Source organism: Oryzias latipes, chromosome 8 (genome assembly GCF_053564925.1).
Source record: "Oryzias latipes strain Hd-rR chromosome 8, Olatipes_Hd-rR_3.1".
NCBI lineage: Eukaryota > Metazoa > Chordata > Actinopteri > Beloniformes > Adrianichthyidae > Oryzias > Oryzias latipes.
In genome coordinates this window covers 11606042-11628838 of record NC_136244.1, presented here as the reverse complement: position 1 = coordinate 11628838, position 22797 = coordinate 11606042, and the positions used below count along the sequence as shown (strand labels likewise).

The 22797-nt window shown below is 40.4% G+C and overlaps 2 protein-coding genes, 1 long non-coding RNA gene and 1 other non-coding gene across 7 annotated transcripts in view; 2 read left to right on the top strand and 2 right to left on the bottom strand.

Annotated features, from left to right (window-relative positions):
- Window positions 1–24: 24 nt before the first annotated feature.
- fbf1 (Fas binding factor 1) lies at window positions 25–14865 on the top strand. 4 transcript variants are annotated; one of them, XM_078951456.1, is made up of 30 exons: window positions 25–48; window positions 568–692; window positions 1349–1396; window positions 2070–2115; window positions 2196–2229; window positions 3325–3375; window positions 3453–3546; window positions 3662–3733; window positions 3826–3957; window positions 4046–4169; window positions 6231–6376; window positions 6454–6535; window positions 6608–7033; window positions 7111–7173; window positions 7246–7292; window positions 8577–8626; window positions 8697–8732; window positions 8807–8920; window positions 9006–9106; window positions 9190–9396; window positions 10100–10207; window positions 10498–10637; window positions 10714–10832; window positions 13253–13375; window positions 13605–13781; window positions 13884–14060; window positions 14132–14269; window positions 14335–14416; window positions 14498–14613; window positions 14729–14865. In XM_078951456.1, the coding sequence occupies exons 2-30, from the start codon at window positions 659–661 to the stop codon at window positions 14804–14806; spliced, it is 3165 nt and encodes a 1054-aa protein (XP_078807582.1). In that variant the 5' UTR covers window positions 25–48; window positions 568–658; the 3' UTR covers window positions 14807–14865. The 4 variants fall into 4 exon arrangements, with proteins under 4 accessions (XP_078807582.1, XP_011476662.1, XP_078807581.1 ...); XM_011478360.4 differs by lacking the exon at window positions 25–48 and adding an exon at window positions 867–915 and having other exon boundaries at window positions 236–692; XM_078951455.1 differs by lacking the exon at window positions 25–48 and adding an exon at window positions 886–915 and having other exon boundaries at window positions 555–693.
- LOC105354595 (uncharacterized) lies at window positions 14625–16276 on the bottom strand. Its single transcript, XR_002290706.3, has 5 exons — window positions 16125–16276; window positions 15541–15576; window positions 15315–15362; window positions 15088–15144; window positions 14625–14915 (listed from the first exon to the last, which is right to left on the bottom strand). It is a non-coding gene; the product is annotated as an uncharacterized LOC105354595 (long non-coding RNA).
- On the bottom strand, window positions 14985–15054 carry LOC111947853 (small nucleolar RNA R38). The gene has a single exon (XR_002873803.1). It is a non-coding gene; the product is annotated as a small nucleolar RNA R38 (small nucleolar RNA).
- A 557-nt stretch (window positions 16277–16833) lies between the features above and the next one.
- The window catches only part of LOC101160322 (sphingosine kinase 1-like), a 34381-nt gene continuing 28417 nt past the window's right edge, over window positions 16834–22797 (top strand). Inside the window, exon 1 of the mRNA XM_004071742.5 lies at window positions 16834–17381. Within this exon, the coding sequence (XP_004071790.3) occupies window positions 16955–17381 (427 nt within the window). The 5' untranslated portion in view covers window positions 16834–16954. The remainder of the gene's footprint in view (window positions 17382–22797) is intronic.

Sequence of the window (22797 nt, the reverse complement as noted above, 5' to 3'; positions counted from 1 at the left end):
CTCTACGTGTTGATCCACCGGTAATCTGAGCTCTGATGCCACCTGGTGGTGAGTTGTTCCAGAAGCTTTTAGAAGAATTTGGTTTTTTATACCTCACGGTTATTTTTTCAATAACAAAGTGATTTGAAAAAAATATATATTTCAAACAAATAAAGTAATAAACATATTTTAATACTGATATTTTTGTGGAAATAACTACATTTCCCACAGTGCCTCTCGATTAGTAAACAGGAAGTTTTTTTTTTTTTGCCGGTTCGTACGATGAGGTCCTGTTGTCTGTGTGAATGAACCAGGCGTTGTTAAACGCCCTGGCTTTCTCTCGTTGGATACTTTTTGAAAAATATAGTTTTTTAAAAAAAAGTAACTTGAACCAGAAGGTGCAATTAGAGTTTTCTAATACAGGAACCTGGTTCGTGTTTTTAACGTGTTACGTCGTGCTAGCCAAATTTAAATCCATCGAAAAACGTGAAATGCTAACCCTTAAGTTAAGGAAAGTTTGTCTGTTTAAATTTATATTTGTCATTTATAACTTTGGACAGTCGTTGCATTGTATTATTATAAAAACAGGTGCCAACTAAGGTCGGTAATGGTTACCAGGGGAGACGAGAGACGCCCTCTTATCTGTCGGTCACGAGCTAGCTAAGAAGCTAGCTAAAATATGGCTGCTACAAAAAAACTAAATAAACGAAATGGTAAGTAAGAAACGCTAAATTTTGTATTTACTTATTTATTTATTTATTTTACTTTTAGATGGAAACGTGTATTTTTTAACTAATATTTATTTGTTAAAACATATACTTTCTTTTAGGGTTATTACACGAAAGATTTCGTGTGTAATTAATGCTCATGCTGTTTTTAACAACTAGGCACACGTTTTGTTGCAAGCAACAAAAACGAAGAGTAAGGCATCTGAAAGTAAGTGTATAAGTCTTAGTCATATTATTCCAATATAGGAGACACACTTTGACTTTAAAACTCATTTTATTTTATAAATATAAACCAACAATGTTGTTTTAGTGATAAATTTAACTTTTATTAGGCAACTAAACTGTTGCAGCAATAATAATTTCCTAAATAGAAAATAGAAAATACTTACAGTAAATTAATATCATTATATTTTATGTTATATTTTATCTATATGAATAAATCTCAGCAGCTGTTTGGTAGGAGAAACATTTCTCACAAAAATGCAAATTTACCAAAAGGTATTCTGGGTAAGATGATAAACTGTCTTTTTTGTTTTCTCTTATTTTGTTTGTTCTATTTTTTTTCCCATAACTTCTGAAAATTGAACCAACTTATACCTTTGTGTTGGAAGCTGTTGGTTGATGTTTCCTGCTGCTTTCAGGTCTATTTGGAGATGAGGATTTGTTTGACAGCCTCTTCAAAGATATAAGTAAGTCCAGATCTTGAGCATTGTTTTTTTTTTCTGATGTTAGGATTTTGATTTGAAATGGTTTATTTAAAGCAATAAAGGACTAATGCACAAAGCAATACAATAATAATTCATGCATTCATTCAAAGACATATCAAACTTAGGATAATTAGACTTTAAATCAAAGATTACTGAAAGGGAGTGGAAGGAAGCAAATTTATATAATCCCACCCCTGTTCAACCGTAACCATTTTTATTACATGATTATCATTATCCGGTTCATAACTTTTTATCTGATATCAATGCCTTACCAACACAGTTTCAGGTCATTACTTATGCTTAAGTATCAATAAATCACATGACAATGATGAATTACTTCATACTTATTTTATAACTAGTTTGTTTAATAACATACCACATACAGATCAGTTATCTAAATATATTCAGATTTTTTTTTATTACAAAAATCATGTTAATGATTAAAAATAACACTATCAGAAAATAAACATAAAAAATCCTGACTTTTTGAAGAAAGTAATATAATTAGAAATCAATCATTTTAACCATCTTCAATAATTGATTAAGCATTTTTTTTATGACAAACTCATTTTATAATCACAAATTCAAACACATTATGATGGGGAAAGTGTTTGTAGTTTTTTGTGACTTTTATTTTTAACATTTTACTTATCAGAACAGCCAATCAGGACCAGAGGAGGTCTCAGTGAACCAGCAAACAAGTAGGTTGGAAGAATTCAGGATTTAAACTCCTTTTAAATTCTTAATTACTGGAGTTGAACTATTGTTTTTTGTTTTTCAGGTCACCATCTACAAAAGATGGTTTGGACTTTGAGGTATGAAGAAAAAAAAAACATCCCAAAGATGTCTCTTTCTGTAGCACCAGTTCTATTGACTCTTCATTATTCTGACCTACAGCCGTCCTGGACTCACAACTCTTCTTTCTTACTGTGCTTCTGAGCGTAGATTTTGCCCAGGCCACACGCTCAAAGACAAACAGAATTTGCATACACCCGGTACTTTGTCAAAAGGAATTTTGAGCATAGTGAACGACCCCGCCCCCAAAATAATGACATCACAGCAGGAGAAAATATTTAAAAAAAATCTCCAATCCACTTACAATTCACTAACAAAACCAAAACACTTGTGTGGAGATATGCAAAAGAAGTTTTAAAATTATTATGGGATGGCCACAGGACCCACAGCTTGGGGGTACTTTGTGCCTAAGTGTAAAATTTGTCATTTTCTCATTTACCCACAATATGGGAAATGAAAACGTGTTTTGAACGATCTTCGTGAAATTTCAGACATGCCACAGGGTTAACCCTACAAAGTTTTGTTGACCTTTGACCTTGGGAAGAGGCCTCCATATTGAATGAAAAAAAACACACATTTTGTACCAGCAACAATTTTAAACTCCTAGGGATGTCAATCTATGGCCTCCTTACTCCTCAACCATCATTGGGAAACTCCTTGTTGGTTCTTAACAGCATTAGCATGACCAGCTTGCATAAATGGCTTGCCCAGTTGCTCACACATTGTGTACTGAAGTTTTGTGAAAATAAAATACATGACTCGTTGGCTCCAGCTGAACAAAATGGTTTAACATACGATATGAACATATTAAGAATGTGGATGGGGTGTAAAAAAACCTCCTTTGCCAAGGAAATCCCAAAATGTACTTTTGCCAAGTCTTCTAAAAATGTCACAGACCTGTTCGTCACCCCCAGGCGACCAAAATGAAATGGTTGCTATGGATATAAAACCAACAGAAAAGGTCCATTTTGAAAAAAGAGTTTGTTTTTTCATGAATCTTTCGTGGAGCAGAAGCAGAGGGTAAAGTGCATGGAGCAGCCGCTCAGCCAGTGACTACATGACTACTACATGACGCTCGTGGCTTTAATATCATTAGAACTGTTATCTCTGTTTAGGATTCTGACGTCTCAGCAGCCGATCCCAACGACATCTTGAAGAACATGGAGGTAAAAAAGATTAACTTTGCAATATTGGACACAGCTAATGTTGTCACTTCATGGAGGTGAACATTTTCGGATCCCAGGAAAAACCCAGTGCCGTAAAAACAAAGCAGGCTGAAAATGAGAGTTTGAAGAAAGCCTCTGCTGTGTTAGACGGAGATGGAAACCATGGCACAGGTAATGGAGCCCTGAAAACCATCCCACTCAACAAGTATAATGGTTTTCTTTTCTAACTTGATATTATTAACTTCTTTGAATTAAAAAAAAAAACTGTGCCCCTTTTTTCACTAAGATAAATCCCCTGGTGGCGTAAAGAAGCCCACACCTTCATCCCCTCCTGTCTTGAAGAAGACCACGTTTTCTGGTAAGGAAACATCACCAGGGGGATAAATATTTGCACTGAAATAAATCTTCTTCTTCTTCTTCTTCAAAATAGTCATCTACTGTTCCCTGCAGATTTGGACGACTCCCTGTCCGATCCACTTGATAACCTTCTTCCAGATGAAACGAAGCCCAAAGCGAAGCCGAGGCAGGCCAAACCGGACAAGTCTTCTCCTTCTGCTTCTCCAAAGATGGAAGTTCAAACAAGTAACATGCTAATCCTCCAGAAATTGTGCTTTCGCTTTTAACCGCCACAGACTGAGTTTTTTAATCTTTTTAATCTTTTTTTTTATAGCAAGGACATCAAAAAAGGACTTGTTTCTTTTTGAGAATGATGACCTCACGGATTTACTTGGACTTGACAATGAGAAAAAAAATCCCCCCAAAAAAGAAAGTCCACTTTGGTCGGCCAAGGAGAGGTAGCAGCTTTGTTCTGGCTTTATTTGCTGTCCTTTCATAAAAGTGTAATCAATAATTAATCACAGTGTTTTGGCCCCTTTCAGCAGCTTTAATTACATACTGCCTTTGTTCCTTAAAGACTCACTCTGATAATCTTTTGATCTGTTATAAAAGCGTTCCCAGTGGTCTTTTAATTTTTAGCCAAAAACCTGCAGAAACTATGGGTGTATCAAACTGGGAAAACCGTTTGGTCCTGACCCGGTCTGTTTAATTTAGTCCGGATCAAGTCCTGAACCTCACGTTTGGTTTGTATTCACACTGCTGTTAAGGGGACTTTCCTGTTACAGAGTGAAGCTTGTAAACTAAATCATGTGACTAAAGATCTCTTCACTCATTGGTCAGGAATTACGAGGATGGAGCAATGCAACTATTGGCGGAAATAATGGAAGTCCTGCACTTTTAGTTCATTCAAACTTTATAACTTACTGGTCAATTTAAACGCATGCATCAACGTCAGGCTCAACACTTTTTACTAGCTATTTTGGTCCGGTGGAGGCACGCTGCAGGGCGTGATAAGACAGATAAATGTTTATGTCAAATAGATTGTGGGGAAAACAAAGAGAAGCAATGTGGATCACGTTAAAAGGTGTTTTGATGAGTCTGAATTGAATTCTGAATTGAATTCACATTTCAATGAGTTGCTGTGTCTCATCGTTGTGGTATTGTGGCATTATTTTGAGAGAATTCGTAAGGAACTACAGCGTAGCTTTTAGGATGACGTCACAGCAGGCACATGCCACGTAACGGGACATAGAAATACATGTAAGAAGCTTTTTTAGCTATGTCAAAATTAAAGTTCTAAAAAATAAACAGTTGGACCCTTTGTACTATTTGATAACACGACAACCGTTGCTTTGCATTCGTCCGCGGCTCATCTGTTGCTACATTCCTACTCTGTTTACATCGGCTACGGTGGGCTTTTGGTTCAGGATTGTATTCAGACTGAGGAATCTCAGAGCGAACCGAAGCTCAGTCTGTTTGGAAAAGGACCAAGACCATCTCGAAAGATGGGTCCGGAAGCGTTTCCTGGTCCCGGACCAGGGTCTGCTTGGGTGTATTCAAACTAGAAATGTGTTCCGGATTATCAGGGGAAACAAACTCTGGTTCACTTTAAGCAAACCAAATGTGTCCAGTCTGAATACACCCCAAGTCATTTTCTAGGACATAGTTTCTGCAGAGCGGCAGGAGTTCATCTGAAATTCAACTCTGAAGCTATGTACAAACCAGGCATAGGCAGAATGTGCTAAACATGTTCTTGATTATGCGTATAGCCCATGGTGTTCACACTGGACAGGCAGGGAGGGGCTTTTTCTTTTACCTGATCTACTGTTAACTAGCACACCTTTACCACCTATAGTTGGAAGAGTTTCATTGTGAAATGCAGACAAATCTAGCTCCAGTTCTTTCACAGCTCTGTTCTAATATATGAAAGACTTGGTGCCATTTTATTCCAGCCGGGCACAAGCCGCAATTATTCATTTTTCGTTTATGATCACTTTTTGAACGTTAGAATTCCCATGAAGTAGAAGGGACGTCATTCATACATCACTACCATATCCGAGTCCCTGATTGGTCAAAGTTCAACTTTGTTTAACCAGCAACGTGCATTCAATAGACGCACATTGAATTTGTAGATCTAAAAACGCATTTACACAGACCTTTCCTTTGAAGTAGCCACTTAAACGTGTGCATGGAGGCTGGTGTAGCCCGAGTTGTAGGTGAAACTTTTAGCATGGAGCAACCCCGCCCCCCTTCCCGTCCATGAGAGCTCGGAGAAAGGGGCTTGTGGCCCTCCTAGCTTTTTTTGGATGTCACAAATAAGCTCCTTTTGAAACAGTATTTTTTCATATTTACTATATTTTGAATAAAGAAATACTTAGGAATGCAGTTTTGAACTTCATTTTCTTAATATATGTACTCCATCTTCAGAAAAATTTCAAACAGCCAGTACAATTTTGATTGGGTCTTTAATTGCGTGCCTGTTTTTGTCTTTCTGTACCTCTTTTCATTGCTCCTTTCAGGTGGAACTCCCCTCAGAGGCCACACACAAAGATTGATGATATTCTAGAAGGTGTAACTTCACAGCGTCTTCCAGAGCGACCACCCACAGGCGAGAAGAAGGAGCAACTTCCGTCCTACGAAAAGCCGAAAACCTCCATTGTTAGGGGTAAGAACAAAGCCACAACTCTGTCCTTTGGAAAATGCTGTTTCAACCGTTACTCGTTTTGCTTTTCATCTTTTCAGAGGAAGATCTGACTTTTGGATCCTATCAGCCCACCTTAGGGTCCACTCCGGAAGGACGCCAATCCCGCAGACAGTCTGTCAGGTGTGTCCATCTTCCTGTTAGTGATTCAGAAATCAGAAATTTCTCTTTTTTGACTCTTCTCATACTCATTAGGTTTTCTACTGAGGATGTCAGCGCCTCGACTCCTGAGAGGAGACCTAAACCCTCTTCCAGTCGACATCGCAACTCGCTCGACTGGCTCGGCTTCGCGGCAAACGAGGAGCAGAATAACCTAGAAGATGACTCCAAAGAGACGAGGGTCTCAGCGGAATCCCAAAAGGCCTCCTCCTTGCCGTTTTTGGAGAGAAAATCCCCCTCGACTGGAATTCAAAACACATCTGTCACAAAAAGAACAGACACACAAAGTGATGCCAAACCTGAAGTTTCTAGAGACCAGAAGAAAAAGGAGGAGGAGGAGGAGGACTGGTTGACACAGAGGAAGAAGACGACTCCGTCAGCGTCCAATGAAGCTGCAAAACCTTCTAAGCAGGAGGACTTGTCAGGCTTTCAGGAAAGAGTAGACCTTGACTGGGATTTTAGGTAATCGAACTAGAAAAGAAGATAAAGAGAGAAAAATATGATTCCCAGTAAAAGAAAAAAGATTGTTTTGTTTTCAGCCTGGAAACATTGAAAACACCCAGAGGCATCAAAGACACAATTCCATCTGTCAGAGAAACTAGGTGAGATCTTTGTTTTGTCCAATCTTACATGTTTTGTTGAAGTTTTGCACACTAAGACTTTTCTTAACGCAGCCCTGCGGCTCATTCCACTCGACTCGAAGAGGAGAGGCCAAAGCAAGGTATTTGCTTCTGTCATACACCAGCTAATCAGTTCAATTAAGCAACAAAGTTAAGCTGGGATGCAGAAGTCCCGCCCTCATCACATCAGATCCAAATCTGTCCCCACTCCCTGTAGATTCCATTCGATCTTGCTCTCCAAGTTCAATGCATCTTCCTTATACTCAGTTTGCTCCCAGCAATACTTCCTCTCCACCCCACAAACTTTGCCTCTTAAAACCCAACTATATTCAAAGTAAGCGGTGTTTAAACCCACTTGGGTTTTTAGCCCCTTAGTCTCTTTATCTGGCAGTGGTCACCTACAGGGCAGGGCAGACCACTACAGCTTTCCATGCACCCATGGAACAGCCTGCCATAATGACACGGAGGTACCGGTAACCATAGAGAGTGACTTACATGGTGCACAAACAAGTAAAAGAAGTATTTGATCCCTTGCTGATTTTGTAGGTTTGTCCGCTTAAAAAAGAAATTGAAAGTCTGTCAACCTAATAGTAGGTTCAATTTAACCCTGAGACAGAAAATCACAAAGAGAATCAAGAAATCAACTTTAAAGAATTTATATACATTTATTTGCATTTCATTAAGGGAAATAAGTATTTGATCCCCTTTTAACCATTAAGAGTTCTGGTTCACACAGACCAGTTCGACTCTCTTAATCAACCTGTCACCTGAGCTGAAGACACCTGTTTGAACTAATCATGTGTAGAAAAGAAACCTGCCACAGAATCAGTCAGTCTCCATCTTGGGAAAGACTAAAGAGCTTTCTGTGGATTTAAGGGAGACAATCGTAGACCTGGACAAGAGCGGAATGAACTACAAAACCATCAGCAAGAAGCTGGAGGTTAAGGTGACAACTGTTGGTGCAATTGTCCTAAAATCCAAGAACATGACCATCGATCCACCTGTAGGTCTGGGGTTTCCATGACCATGAGAACAGTGAGAAATAGGCCTGAAACAGCTGAGACTCCAGCCATCAAGAAAAGCATTGGTAATACTTTGCACCACAATAGTTTATCTTGCAGAGCTCACAAAGTAGCCCTGCTTTAAGAAGACACGTGTGCAGCAGCCTCCACCAGGAGGCTAAAAAAGGGTCATGGATGGTTCTTCCAACAGGATAATGACCCTAAACCTAAAGCATATCAAGGTCCTGGAGTGACCCAGCCAGTCTCTGAACCTCAATCCGATAGAAAACCGATAGAGAGCTGATGCTGAGAGTTGCCAAGCAACAGCCACCAAATCTGCAGCAAATTATGATTATTACTTTTCCCTTTTTTTCTCCTTTTTAGTTTTTCCACAAAGCCAAATGCAGAGCACACCGGTTTCTGTCCAACAACAGGTATTATTGTAGTTTTAGAAATGTCAATTTCAGATTTACCGATCATGACGTGGCTTTTTGAACCCTCCAGGTGTTTTCTTCAGCAGGAACTCCGCAGCAGCAGCAGGTAACCTCCTCCTCCCCTCTGTGACTGTCAAAGTCTATCTATGCTTCTACCAGAACAATTTCTCATGGTTTCAGACACGATTGCGCAGCTTAGGTGTTGTTGATGGCGAGGCCCCACAGACGCTCAAAGACAAACAAGCTGGCGATTATCAGAGTCTAAAGGCCCGCATCACTGAGCTGGAAGGACAGGTTTGGCGTGCTAATGATTTAAAGAGTAACTTTGAGGTATTTTTGTACATTCTGCTGCTTCACTGCAGTGCTTTTTATAATGAAGCTCAAGATCCTGCAGTTGGAGCGAGGCCAAACCCAGATGATGTTAGAGAGCATCCAGCTGCGACACGCACAAGATGTGGAGTTCATGGAGAACGCACACAGGTGAAAAAATAACGCACACAAACTGTGCGGAGTCCTGTGTTCTGCTGGTGTCTTAGCAGGTTTGGGTTTTTGCACGTTCGCAGGGCCCGTGTGAAGCTGCTGGAGGAGGCAGCCGCTCAGAGGGAAACGCGATCGCGGCTCGAGTGTGAAGATCTGATAGAGCGGATGGCGGCGTTAACGCGAGCTGTGGAGCAGGAACGCTCGGAACTGCAGGCGCAGTACCACCGGAAGGTGGCCCAGGTGCAGCAGGACAGAGACCGGGAGGTGGAGAGGCTCCGAGATCTTCAGAGGTAAACCACAGTGGAGCGTATGAAGGCAAATGAGGATCAGCTGAAAGTCAATGGAAAACTAGACAAGACAGATGAAAAATCCACATTTCAAACTTGAAAGAAATATTAAACATTTTTAAAAATGTATGAATTTGAAACTTTAATTAAAAAAACTGTAAACATAAAACTTTTACCAAATGAGATCATTTTTATTCATAAAAGCTTCTGTTTTATCCTGTTTTTTTTTTGGTTGTTTCTCTTACTCTTCACTTTCATTCGTTTAGTTTCAATTCAGAATTTTGCTTTTGGTCGTGACCATTGACTGTATACGAGAACTGGACTGAGTGACCCCCCCCCCTCATGTTTCAAACAGGAAATACCCGCTGGCTCCAAGAAGGCAAAATAGACTTCCATTGACAAATAAACAACTCTCACTCAGTCATTCTATTTGTCAGAATAACCATTCTTGCCTTGCTACTTTTTTAAAACATGTTCTTTGCTAATTCTTTTTTTTTGACAAAATTATTTTTGTAATTGTAATATTTCTTTCAATTTAATTTTTCCTTTTATTTTGTAATATTCAATATTTCCTTTAAGTTTACAACCTGCACTTTTGATTAAAACACATCTTTCACATCTTCAATTCCAAATGTTTTTTTTTGTTTGTCCATTGGTTTAAAATTGCATTAAATCTATTTCAGATTTGTCTCTTTTTGCCTTCCAGACAGTCTATCCTAGAGATGAAAAAAGACCACGAGGATCAAATCCAGAGATTGAAGAGACTAAAGGAGGAAGAGATTGATGCCGTGACAAGCGCAACGTCTCAGACGAGGCAAGTCGGAACCACAGGATGAAAAACACCAAATGTTTTAAGCACAGATCTGTATATTTACCACCAGGCTTCAATTGGAATTTCCTTTTTTTCTTTCAAAAACACAAATAATTTCAAATTAAATCTTACAAAGTGCAACGTTTTTTTTACCAGAAACCTCTCAGTTTTAATTTAGTTTTGCTTTTCTGATTACATGTCTGCAAAGTTACTGGTATCTTTCTACTTATAAATACATTTTCAAAATGAGCAATGTTCCCACCCCTCCTTGTGAATCCGCCGTCTTCGTCCAGGTCTCTGACGGGGGTGATTGAGCAGATGGAGCAGTTCTCCTCTCGGCTTGAAGAGCTCTCCTCTCGGGTGGAGAGTGCACACGAGCAAAGCGCTCACGGCCTGGAACGGGGAGCGCGGCACAGAGAGGAGCAGCTCCGAGGTACTCCAGGTCCCACGCTTTGGACCAGTAGGTCTAAAAACAAATTGGGATCTCTCATCCCAATGTTGCTCCTCAGTTTTGGAGGACCGTCTGAGCCAGCAGCAGAAAGCCACGGCAGAGGAGCGGAGTTACTTAAAGGAGATCATTTCGAGGATGGATGCTCAGATAAATGAGCAGCAGAGGCAGCTTGAGAAGGTGAGAAGTTGTAACAATATACTCATCAGAAATGTTTGAAACCATAGAAGTTTGCAGATGAAATCAGGGCTACATGGGAGGCTACAGCAGTTCAAATATGACAGAAAAACTGTTTTTGGAACTTATAAATGTCACATCCTGATGATTTCTTTGTTTTTGCTTAAACAAATCAAATTGTGAGCTTGGTGCACCCGTCTTTAGCGTCCAGCAGTCATACATGTTTGTTTACATGGAAGACATATTGAAACACCATACCATTGGCCATACTACAGATAGGACAGTTAAGCAGTTTGTTCAGGTTTGTATAGCTCTTTGCTAAAGTCTCAATTAAACAAAGTCCTTTTTAGCGATGAAACCAAACAAAACGATCAAAGCGGCAGCGGCCACCCGCCATCCTCACTCACTGAGCAGCTGCGACACGCCTTTCACTCTCCCCTTCTGCCAACCTAGTCACAGTTTAATGTGGCAAACTTAAAACATACCCTTTTTTCAAAACAGCGGCTTTTCTATCGGCTTTATTTCTGTAGCAACCAAATCATTTTTTAGGTTGCCTGGGAGTGACGAACAGGTCTATGAAGTTAAAGTAAATTTTTGGATTTCCTTGGCAACTGAGGTGTTTTGTTAAGAACGCCTTACTTAGAAATGTGCCAGCAACAGGGGAACGCCACTTTTGTGAGCTTGCTACCCAAACGCCATTAAAAATCCACAAAATTCTATAACCAACATTTTTTCCCAAGTAGCTTCGCACTGATGCTCGAGGAGTTACGAGGAAATTAGACAAAATCCCTTTGGAGGAGTTTAAATTGTAGCTGGTACTAAACCTCTTTCTGAGGTCAAAGGTTAATGAAACTTTGGTTGTGAAAAATGTAAAATAAATGAATAATCTTTTTGTTGTCGTTGCTTTTCCCTTCAGGTGTCACCACAGCGAATCAGCTTCCTCCATCTAACCCTGTTTTTCCTCAGTGCATCTGTCTCCAGGCAGAACAACATGGCTGGTCTCGCCACCGTTTTCTGCACCTTTCCTTTCATTTGAGCTGAAACGCTTCTATCACACATCCCACTTTTCTCCACCCATCCCAACCTGCTTGCACTCGCTTCTCTTCCACACTCTCCATTACTCTGGACTGTTGTAACCTCACTCTTCCACTTGGGTCCCTCCCTTTACATACATGTACTCTGCCTCGCTGCAGCTAACCTTCCTTCCCCTCCTTTTTATGGCACCTGTTCCTGCTACAAATGACAATACATGTCCTGCACTTCTCTAACATGCTTCTCTGTCCTTCCAGACTTCCTCATATAATACTGCAGTTCCTCTCTGGGAACCCCGTCATAAGCTTTCTCCAGATCGACAAAGACAGTGTAGCTCTCTCTCTGACCTTCTCTATCAACATCCTCACAGCAAAGATGGCATCTGTAGTTCTCTTTCTTAGCATGAAACCATACTGCTGCTCACAAATGTTAACTTCTCCTCTTAGTCTCGGGTCAGCTACTCTTTCCCAGAACTTCATTGTCTGGCTCATCAGATTTATTCCTCTGTAGTTTCCACAGCTAAGGTCTTGTGGCCACCATAAACATTTCAAAACTTTCCTTGGATAAAGTTAGTTTGACATTTTTATTTATTGTTCATTTTGAGTAGTAAGCAATTAACAGCAGCCAAAAAAAGAAGAAAAAAAACCTATTTGACCCTTTGGGTTCTCCAGGGTTAAAAAAGTGTTTTCCTTGTAGCATAGTTGGGTCTTTGCATGTCTTTATGGGAAGTGTTCCAGAGTTTTAGCCTCTGAGAAGAAGCGGTCACCATCATTGAATCACCAATAGATTCTAATCAATAGAGCTCTGCTAGATTGCTTTGTGGTTTATAGTTCCATTACGTAAGAGGGTCCAAGACCATTGGTTGCAATGGAAAACCATTAAACACACTGGAAGCAAGTAAGGAGAATGCAGAAAAGGGATGTAGGAATTTCTCACTGTTGGTAACCCAGCAGCAGGATTCTGGATAGAAAGATTCTAAAGACAGATTGCGACAAATTCTTTACTTGGTAGTTAAAGACCCGTTCCGATGAAAATGGTTTTTAAAATGTTCTTGTAGCTTTTTTCCGATGGAGTACAAGTTTAAAGAAAATTCATCTTAGAATTGCGTTTTTGAGTGTTTCTTTATTCAAATTGTTGTAAATCATCAAAAATACTTTTTTCAAAAGAGCTCATTTGTGACAAAGAAAATAACCTGGGAGGGCCACAAGCTTCCTGCTTTTAGCAACGGGAAGGGGGGCGGGGTTGCTCCATGCCAACAGTTCTAACGAATCATAAATAAAAGGCCACTGCTTTTAAAATATTTTGAAAGGTGATCGGAGGGGGATCTGAATGAAAACTGTTTTTCCAAATGGAATTCAATCCACCACACTCGTTTTCTCGACTGACTTCAGGAACGCTGGAAGGTGGCATCAGAGCAAGCCAAGGTGGAGTCGCTCCAGAGGAGCCTGGAGGAAGAGCGTCGTGTCCTCAATATGCAGACCAGCATGGAGAGGGAGGAGTTGGAGAGAGCTAAGGTGAGGCTGGCAAACACCAATCTCCTCTAGGGTCAGCTGTGGTGCTGAGGTAGAGCGGGTGACCTCTCTTGCCCGTGTGTTGAAGTGTCCTGTCCAAGGACACCAAACCCCACATTGCTCCTGGTGGTCTGATGACAGCAGAGATTGGTGGCTGCAAAGTGATTTGGGCTTTGATAATGGTAGAAAAGTATAAGTATGCATCATTTATTGAGCTCCATGTCTCCTCCAGAGTGTGCTGCTGGAGGAGCAGAAGTCGGTGATGCAGCACTGTGCAGAAGAAAGGAGGAAGCTGGCAGCCGAGTGGGCCCACTTTCACGATCAGGATAAAAGGAGGCACGAGAGAGCTGAGCGGGAAGTTAGCAGCCTCTTGGATAAAAGAGAAGGCTCCATCATAACTCTGGCACAGGTACGACTCAGAATCAGTCACGGTGAAACCAATTCTCAAGGCAAACTGGTTTGTGGTTGTTTATCACAAAAGACAGTGTTGGATTTGTTGTTCCTTTTGCAGGAACAAGCTGACTTGAAGCTTCGCACAGCAGAGCTGAAACAGAAAGAGATGGCTGCAGCACAAGAGCGAGAGACTCTGGAAAGGCTAAGAGAAGAGCTAGAAAGAGAGAAAGAGAAAATAAGTAGTGCAGCCCTGAGGCTGGAAACTCGGGCTCTGGAGGTCGAGTCCTTCAGCAAGGTGATCTAGGATCAAACAGAACCTCGAAAGTCTGTTCAAATGAATCCTAACATAAAAAAAATTCTCTGCAGCTCGCCGCTAATAAGTATGAAGAGGGCGAAGAGGCGCTGAGGGAAGCGAAGCGTGTGGAGGCGGAGCACGAGGCCCGCCTAAAGAGCATTCACTCACAAATGGAAAGTCTGAGGATGCAGGAAAATCGCATTCTAAAGGTCTGCAGTTCTCAGAATTCCTCAGAAGATATTTTTATACTTAATTAACTGCTTTTATTTTTTAGGAGCGCACAAAGCTAAACTATCTGCAGGACAAAGCACAGCAAACACAAACCTCAAGCTTTAAAGCCCCACCTGTTTTACCAGGTAGTTGGAATCTGTTTCAAATATTTTGTGGCCAAACAGTAAGGATGGATTTTAGTTTGTTTTCCTTTTCTTTCACTTTAGTTTCAGTGTTACCCACTCCTGAGCTGACTGCAGACTTTATTCCCAACTTGTCTGCAAATCATCAGTCAATAGCTCGAGAAGCGTGCCTGGCCCTTTGGAAATACACTGCAGAAAAGGTAACTCTTGATGGTTTTCACTCGATCTTTATTTTAAATGTGGCTTTAGAATTGAAAAGTAATGTACAAGTATGAATTCATATTTCCATTAAAAAAACCATTTTCCTTCCCACAGGAGACTGAATTCCTCCAGGAGGAGCAGATTTATCTGGACAATTTGAGAAAAAAATCCTACAGATTAAACACAACCTGACAATGTTTTTTTTTCCCAAAACTATTTTTAATCTTAATAAAACAATGTTTAAGTTTAAATGGTTGTCTTTAATCCCACTGGAACTCTGTCTGCAGCTGCAGCTGCTAATCTGTAACAGAGAGAGAAGACAAATGTAATCCAAGTATTTTAGTTACTTCAGGATGTCATGTCTGCTCATTCAAGCCTCAGGTTACCGTGACTCCACAGCTAAATTCAGACAGGGATAACTTGTATCATCTTCGGCTTAACTTCCTCTTCCATGCAATTCTGGGAACACTTACTTTTTGTAATATCTTCAAGATCTGTACATCTTGTAGTCCAGCTTTACATCAACACATCTGTAACGCAGAAGAAGACAAACATTAGAAGAACTCCAACTATTCTTAACAGCAACAAGTGCTGCATGTCAATCTCATAACAGCTTTTTAGTTTTCGCATCAGGCAGCACTTCCTATGCAGTAATTTTCACTGAGACGTGTAACAAGAGTAAAAACTTAACACAACTCACCTTTGATGACTGTCCTCTCCTAAGCAGCTGAAGCGTTCCCTTTATGACCTGCAAGAAAACAATCCATCAGTAGCAGTTGGAGTTCTAGTAACATGTAACAGTACACAAATCTACAGCAGGTCAGATACCATTGATTTCCACATGTTTAATGTCAGACAGGGATAACAAACTCATCATATGCACTGCAGGAGGAAAATATAACTATTACAGATGTCTGAAAATGTACCTTTGGATAAGTTATCCTGAAAGATCCATTTGATGCCTGAAAGAAAAAAAAAGACTTATTATAGAAATATAACCACATTTAAAACTATACCATCAGTTTCAGACGCTCCAACAAAGTTTTAATCATTTATTTGGGGAAACACCACTAATACTAGCTCCACGTGGTTTTCATCCACGTGTTCGCTAGCTAAAAGAAAGCTAACGGCTAACACGTTAACTCCCCAATATACCTTTAAATTAGGCTTCTGTTTTTGTCAACTGATGTCCCTCGTTTCTTTTTCCTTTTTAAATCTTGTCATTGTTTTTACTTACTTATTTTTCTTACTTTATTATTTAGATTCTGACGTGTGCTGCTTGGTCTTTGTTTCAGTTTTGTGCTTTTTAGAGTTAGATTTGTAGTTTGTGATCTCTGACTATCTCTGTTCTGTTACCTTGGATTTCTGAATAAAGGATAAGAGGAAATAAATCTTTCAAACAATTAAAGAAAGCTAACACCAAAAAAAACCGTGTTATTAGCTAAAGCTTAAGCTAACAAGCTAAATGAAACCTAACAGACTAAACAAACCCAGCTCGTTTATTACGCACCTGTTCATGGTAAATTCGCTGCTGATAACTTTGAAAATAAACGCAGCTCCAATGCGAAAAACTTCATGTAAAAAGTCAGCATGTTCCAGACCTGTTCGGCTCAGCACAGCACAGCAGTAAGAAGAGCAAGCACAAGCTCTAACCCGGATGTCCCATCTGAAGCGCGCAGACGTAACAGGACACGTGTTTGGGTCTGGGCGTGGTTACCGTAAAAGCCTCCCTTTGCAAAAGGCATTGCTACCTTTTTAGATTTGAACTTTCAGTGAATTATAACTAAAACACTTTAAGATTAAGACTATTTTTAAATTATTGCGGGTGGCTTTTATAGCTATTTCCCTTAGTTTGATTGAAATTCTTGGTTTGATCACGTGATCATGCTCATAAGACCTAAACCTGTGTTTTATTTTGAAAAATCACTTAAAACTACTTACAAAAACTACATTCCTTTCTGATTTCTTTTGTAAATATTTGCTGAAAATTTTACCACTTGGAATAAAAAATAGAAAACAAAGTGGTATATAATTTAAATATATATATATACTTCATACGTTTAAGATCAATAGATGTTTGTATTGTTATATTTAAAGGTTGTTTTTGTGCGCCTTCATAGACTTGTCGGTTTTAGGTGGAGCGAAAGCACTTCGTCGTCCCTGAAGTGTGACACGGGGCAGGCGGCTGCTCCCTCCTTCTGCTCCATCACTGCCGTTCCTCTTCCAGTCACTAGGGAGAGACGGTGAATTGGGCGAGCCTCGCGCGCGCTTAAAGGGTCCCGTCGCAGGCTGCTCGGTTCAGAGTCTGCAGAGCACCGCCATCCACCACACCGGCCTGGGATGGAGAAAGCCGCCTCAGACGCGGACCCATCCCGACAGCGGAACGGGTTCGTGGGCGCGCTGTACGGAGAGTTCACGGACACGCTCGACGACAGGGTCCGATACTCTGTGAGCCTGACGGAGAGCGCGCTCACCATCCAGAAGATCTCGGCGCTACCTGGACAGACTAAGGTGGTGTTCAACTTGAGCGACTGTGTGGGCTGTCGCGCGCGCAGTGGGCCGGACAGCGCGGACGTCGGCGCCTACTTCACTGCTTATTTTTACCCGTTCAAGAGGCGCTGGATGAGCGCCGGGCTGACCCGCCAGAGAGTGGAGCAGTGCTTTCGGGTCGCGCTGGTCCAGGACCCGCTGGTCAACCTGCAGGAGGCTGAGAGGTGGGCTCGTGCCATCAGAGATGCTTCAGCGCTGCAAGCTCCACGGAGAGATGGTGAGCAGATTATATGGTAAAGTTTTTGGAATAAACTTAATGGAAAGCCACATTTCATTTTTTGCTAATTACTTATTTTGTGATAAAAGTTATGCACATTTTCCAGTTATACAACAAAACTCAATGAAATTGATTGCATCTTAATCTATAGTCACTGAAACAGGTTTGGCAGTAGGGAAACACATTCCATCCAGTGTCTGAACCTGTCTCACCTGCTGCGAAAGGTACAAGGTGAGGTTTACGTGCAAGCAGCCGTTAAACTGCTGCTTTTTAGTCATGGAGGCATGCAGATCATCTCATACACATGATCTTCATGGGAAATCACAGACACACAAATGGCCTTTCACATGAAAAAATGACCCTCTCTGAGGGAAATCATATGTTTCTTGTGTTTTTAACATGTTGATGTGGCATTTTTCTCATGATGGAGTACATATGTAAAGACAATTAATCTAAAAACGGCATTTCTGAGTATTTATTTATTCAAATTGTTGTGAAATAGAAATAAAAAATACAATTGGTGCGTTATACAAGCTCTTTGTTCAGCTCCATTCTGAATATATGTTCACATCACCTTCTGCAACTCATTCAAGCGCCGCTTCCACTAAAAGGTCAATGTAAATGCACGTAAAAGCACATTTTGAGCTTCCGTGTTCAAAACTTTTTCATCCATTTGTAGCTACGTAGGTTTCTGCAATCATTCTTGGACTTTACATGCAAAATGCCTGGCAAATGAACGTGCATCGAAAGTTAAACCAGGTAGAACTTTGACCAATCAGGGACCTCAATTTGGCATGTGTGGATGACGTCCCCTTAACCCTTGTGCTATCTTAGATGACCCCACCCTTACATTGACGTGTTCTCCTTACCATGACAGAGGTGGATAAAGGTGGAAAGATTTCATGTAATCCATGGACACCAGTGAGGTTTACAAATCATTGAAGAAAACAGGTTCAGCGCACTGACTAATGGGTCTAGATGACCCAACTCCCAATGTTAAAGTGCCTAGGATAGCACAAGGGTTAAATTGACTGAACTGTTTGAAAATTGATCACGAAGGAGAAATTCATAATTGCGGTTAGTTTCCGGACGAAATCATTTGACACATTCTACGTCTTTCATATATTGGAATAGAGCTATGAAAGAAAAAAACCTGAAGCAAGATTTATCAACATTTCATGCCAAGCCTCTTCCAACTGCAGATGGCGGACATGCGCTAGTTAACAGAGGGTGGAAGAAGAAGCCCCTCCATTCTTGTCCAGTGTGAACACCATGAGCTAAACGTGCATTCAAAAGCACACGTTCAGCGTGTTCTTGAACTTGTGTCAAATGCCCGGTGATTACGTAGCTTGATGCATAGACGACTAGATCCATGTAAATCTTCGTTTTCCTCGTCTGACCTTGTATCTGACTCAAAACTGTACATCTGGATAGCTCCAATATTGCTCGCCATTTTTGTTGCACCAGTAATATAGCTTGGGTTGTGAGAGGCTTTAAGCTAGAGAGACAGCGCGTAAACAGACGGATGATGGGAAGTAGGGGTGGGCTTACCTGGCACCAACAGTCCCTCCTACAAATCAGAAGCAAATTTATAATGAACTACTCCAGCTCTGCAGAAACTATGTCCTAGAAAAGCACACATGTTTTTTGATTTTGTCTAAAAACAGCATAATCATAATAAAAGACCACTGGGAACGGTTTGAAAATAACTCAAAAGATGATCGGAGTGGAACTTGAAGCAGTTGGAGTTTTAACCAAGCATTGCACAGGCGTCATTATTTCTGTCGGGCTAAATCCCCAATGAGAATTACCAGTTGATGGGTGGAAAGAAAATCATCAAAACAACTTTTGTTGTTGCTTGCTTTATTTTCTTCTCTTCCTTCTTTGCCTAATTAGGTGTCAAGTCTAGCCCCAGACTGTCCTGACGATCCTTTCTACCTCTTCATCTCATGCATTGGAGGCATAATTAGGACACAAGTTTACCCTACTAATTGCCCCCTCTTGGTTGTTTTTATCAACATTTATAGTGTAAATCCATATCTGCATGCTTTCTAAGCCATAAAGCTCAAATGTGAAGGCAGGCGAAATGAAGGTTGTAGGGAAGGAATGAGGTCGGCCCCCCTCCTCCCGCAGCCTCCAGGTGTGAACTGCAAACATACAGAGTGTGTGATGAGGAACATCCAGCCTCCCTCTTGTCTGCAGCCAGCAGGAGGTCGGGTCCAGGCCGGTGTGCCAGGACGGGCAGGCAGGCAGATGGTAACCTGAGAGGTAACTGGCCGCCCCTCCGTCGCTGGACTCATCAAAGAGAACCGCCTTGCAAGACTTTCAATCATGCATACTAATGTTTCAGTCTTCAACCGTCTCTTATTCCACCCTCTTCTGCCTCTTTGCATCCCAGCGATGATGCGCTCATATTATTAATTTATAGGCTTAATCTAGCTTTGCAGATCCAGGCTAGCCAATAATAAGAGTTTTTAATGTAAAGATTTCTGCTAATAGACACTGCAGAATTACCCCATTTACTTGTCAAAGAGGGGGACAGGAAGTTGGAGTGATTCACTAATCCTTCCCAGCGTTATTTATCCCCCTGGTTAATTGCATGTCATCCCATCAGGGATTGAAGATTGAAAGGTTGGACCATAAGTGCCACCGCCACACAAGACTGGTTTTTAGGCACAGTGTCTTTCACAGTAATGCGAATTTACAATTTTTTTTTATATATATAGTGATAATACGAAGCATTTATGTTCTGCTGCTGCTTGTAGAGAGCGCTTGTTACTCTGGCATTTCAGTGCTTGTGGAAAATGTATTCGGCAGGCGCTTGGAATTGTAGTCTTGCTGCCTCTGGAGTGAAAGACCTGTAAATAATGAAGTGCATATATTATGATACAGCCCCTTTACTACTCCAGCCTTTATGCAACTGCAGGCAAAGCAATTTGGTGACTATAGACTTGAAATTTTTCCACAAGAGAAAAGTTTTGTCCTGAAAATTTTCTGCAATAGGATCAGCAATCATTATCTTTGTATTAAATTTGGTGTGGATTTGTGTGCATAATTGGTATTGATCACTATCAAGATGTGTTTTTAAAGTACCACTCATCTTTTGAGCCACCGTATTTTTCGGAGTATAAGAGCATGTCTGAATTCCCACCCTAACCCCTACATAGTGCACTACATACAGTAGTGTGTTCGCCATTTTGTAGTGCTGTCCGAATCTACAATTCCCAAATCCAGTGCCCTGGAAATTCCCCAGAAGTTTCTGCGAAAAACCAGTGTGCATTGATGCTCAACAGATTAGCAAATGTAGCCCACATGCGCTGCGTCGAAACATTTTTTACCAAAAAAAATGTATTTAAATTTATTTTTTTGATAAACCATCAACGTTTTTATCTTCAGAAGATAGTGGACTCGTAAATTATCGTTGAAAAATGTTCATTTGAATTAGATTTTAACTTAGTGAAATCGATGACGTCATATCTACCGAAAAGAAGAAAAAAAATAGTGACCATGGTGTCCTTATTGCTTTTAAAATTTCCGGTACTACATAGTGCCGCACTATATAGTTTTTTAGTAGTTAGAGGTTAGCGTGGGAATTCGGAGACAACCTAAGTCAGATTTTTTTGCATAGTTTGGCCGGGGGTGCGATTCATATTCAGATACGGCTTTTATATGTAATTTAAGCAGATTGACAGAAAAAGTTATTTTTTCCTAATTCTGCCTCCAGTTGATTCATTTTTACATGAAATCATAAAATAAACAGCCTAAAAACATGATAATTCTTGCTATTGACAGTAAAGATACAGTGCTCTCATGAGGGCGGGGCTTTTTCAGCTCAACGCCAGCTCTGTAATGTTACAAAAGCACTTCTAAAAAAGTTCCATACAAAGTACCTCTTATTAGATTTATAAAATACAGTTTTTATAAATGTTCTATGAATTAATTTTGTTGTATTTATCCGCCACTTCTTAAAGTCCACTCCATGAAAATATAGTCTGACTTTCAACTGGATTTTTTGTTTGTTTTAAAATTTGTTTTACTTGCAGGCGGTACATGGAGCAGCTCATTACCATTTAGCATGATAACATTGTAGCATTTAGCATGATAGCATTATCATAGCATTAGTATCTAACAACACAGCTGTCTCCAAATCAACGCTTATAATTAAACTTTTTGTTGTCCAACAGGTTTGTCCTCCAGTTCTGTTTAGAACCCGGCGAAAATCGTCATGTTCCGCTGCTTCATCTGCTTTAACAAAAAGCTACACGTAGGCAACCAGCAATAGTTATTTGGGGGTGCTTCTCGCGGCGCGTGCATTAGTGTCATTTTTTCAGCCTCATTCTCTTCCGCATCTTTGCTTGCTTCTGTTCTCATATCTGTGTTTTGTGAGAGACTGGCAGAGTTACTTTACTCCGAACAACGGAAGTGCAAGAAACCAGAGAGCTGGGAAAATAAAATCTCGATTTTCCAAACAAGAAATCTACAACGGAGTTTTAGGTCCAGTTTACAAAAAAAAGAAAAAAATTTTAATCATGACTTTTAAGTCGTAAATTTACGAGAAAGAAAGTCATTACTGTTAAATTACGAGATTTTAAGTCGTAAATTTACAAGAAAAAAATCTCGTAAATTTACGAGAAAAAAACTCGTAAATTTAGGAATTAACTAATAAAATTAGGAAGAAACACAGAAGTTTTCCATTTATTGGAGCCTAGCTTGAAGATGAAATATGTGGATCATTTTGTGAAGCTTTATTTCCGGATAGGTTTAAAAAATAAAAAGATTCGGAACCTTTTGTCAACTCAAAATCAGATTATTTTCAGTGGAGCCGGCTTTCCGGGGTTCGGTGTCAGTAAAGCGGAGTTTCATGTGTAAAATAAGGAGCTCAGAGACACGTTTTGGTGTAGAGGACCGCTGTGTTCAATACACTGTTTACTTTCCTCCAGATGAAACGTTCCGTTTCAACATGAGGAATGAAAATAGTCTGTTCTAATAGCATTAGAAAGTTGAAAAAAACACCAAAAAATGCGCCTCCTCAGACGCAAGCGTCACACAAACGTAGAGATCTCGTCTTTAATGGAGGAAGAAAGGATTCAAGTGGACAGCAGCAGGGAAACCGATGGCTTCATCAACGGCTGCAGAGATCCTGCAAAACACCCATCATAAATAAAATACATTAATGAATCGTAAATCAAACATTTGGAACTTTATCAATAAACATTCAGCGTACCTGTAACATTGACTTTAGTCGGTCTGCTCTGCTGCTCTGCTACGTGCTGCGCGGCGTTCACTTGCTGCTTGGTATGCTCACTTCGACTTTAATCTCGTAAAATTACAAGTTTGCTTCTCATAAATCTTCAAGTTTTTTTCTCGTAAATCTACGACTTAAAATCTCATAATTTTCCTTTTTTTGAATTAATCA

Excerpts from the sequence above, each read along its gene's own strand:
- fbf1 (XM_011478360.4), top strand. Across the intron at positions 3,734-3,825 it reads GAAGAAGACCACGTTTTCTG|ATTTGGACGACTCCCTGTCC; the intron begins GTAAGGAAACAT and ends TGTTCCCTGCAG. Across the intron at positions 6,377-6,453 it reads GAAAACCTCCATTGTTAGGG|AGGAAGATCTGACTTTTGGA; the intron begins GTAAGAACAAAG and ends TCATCTTTTCAG.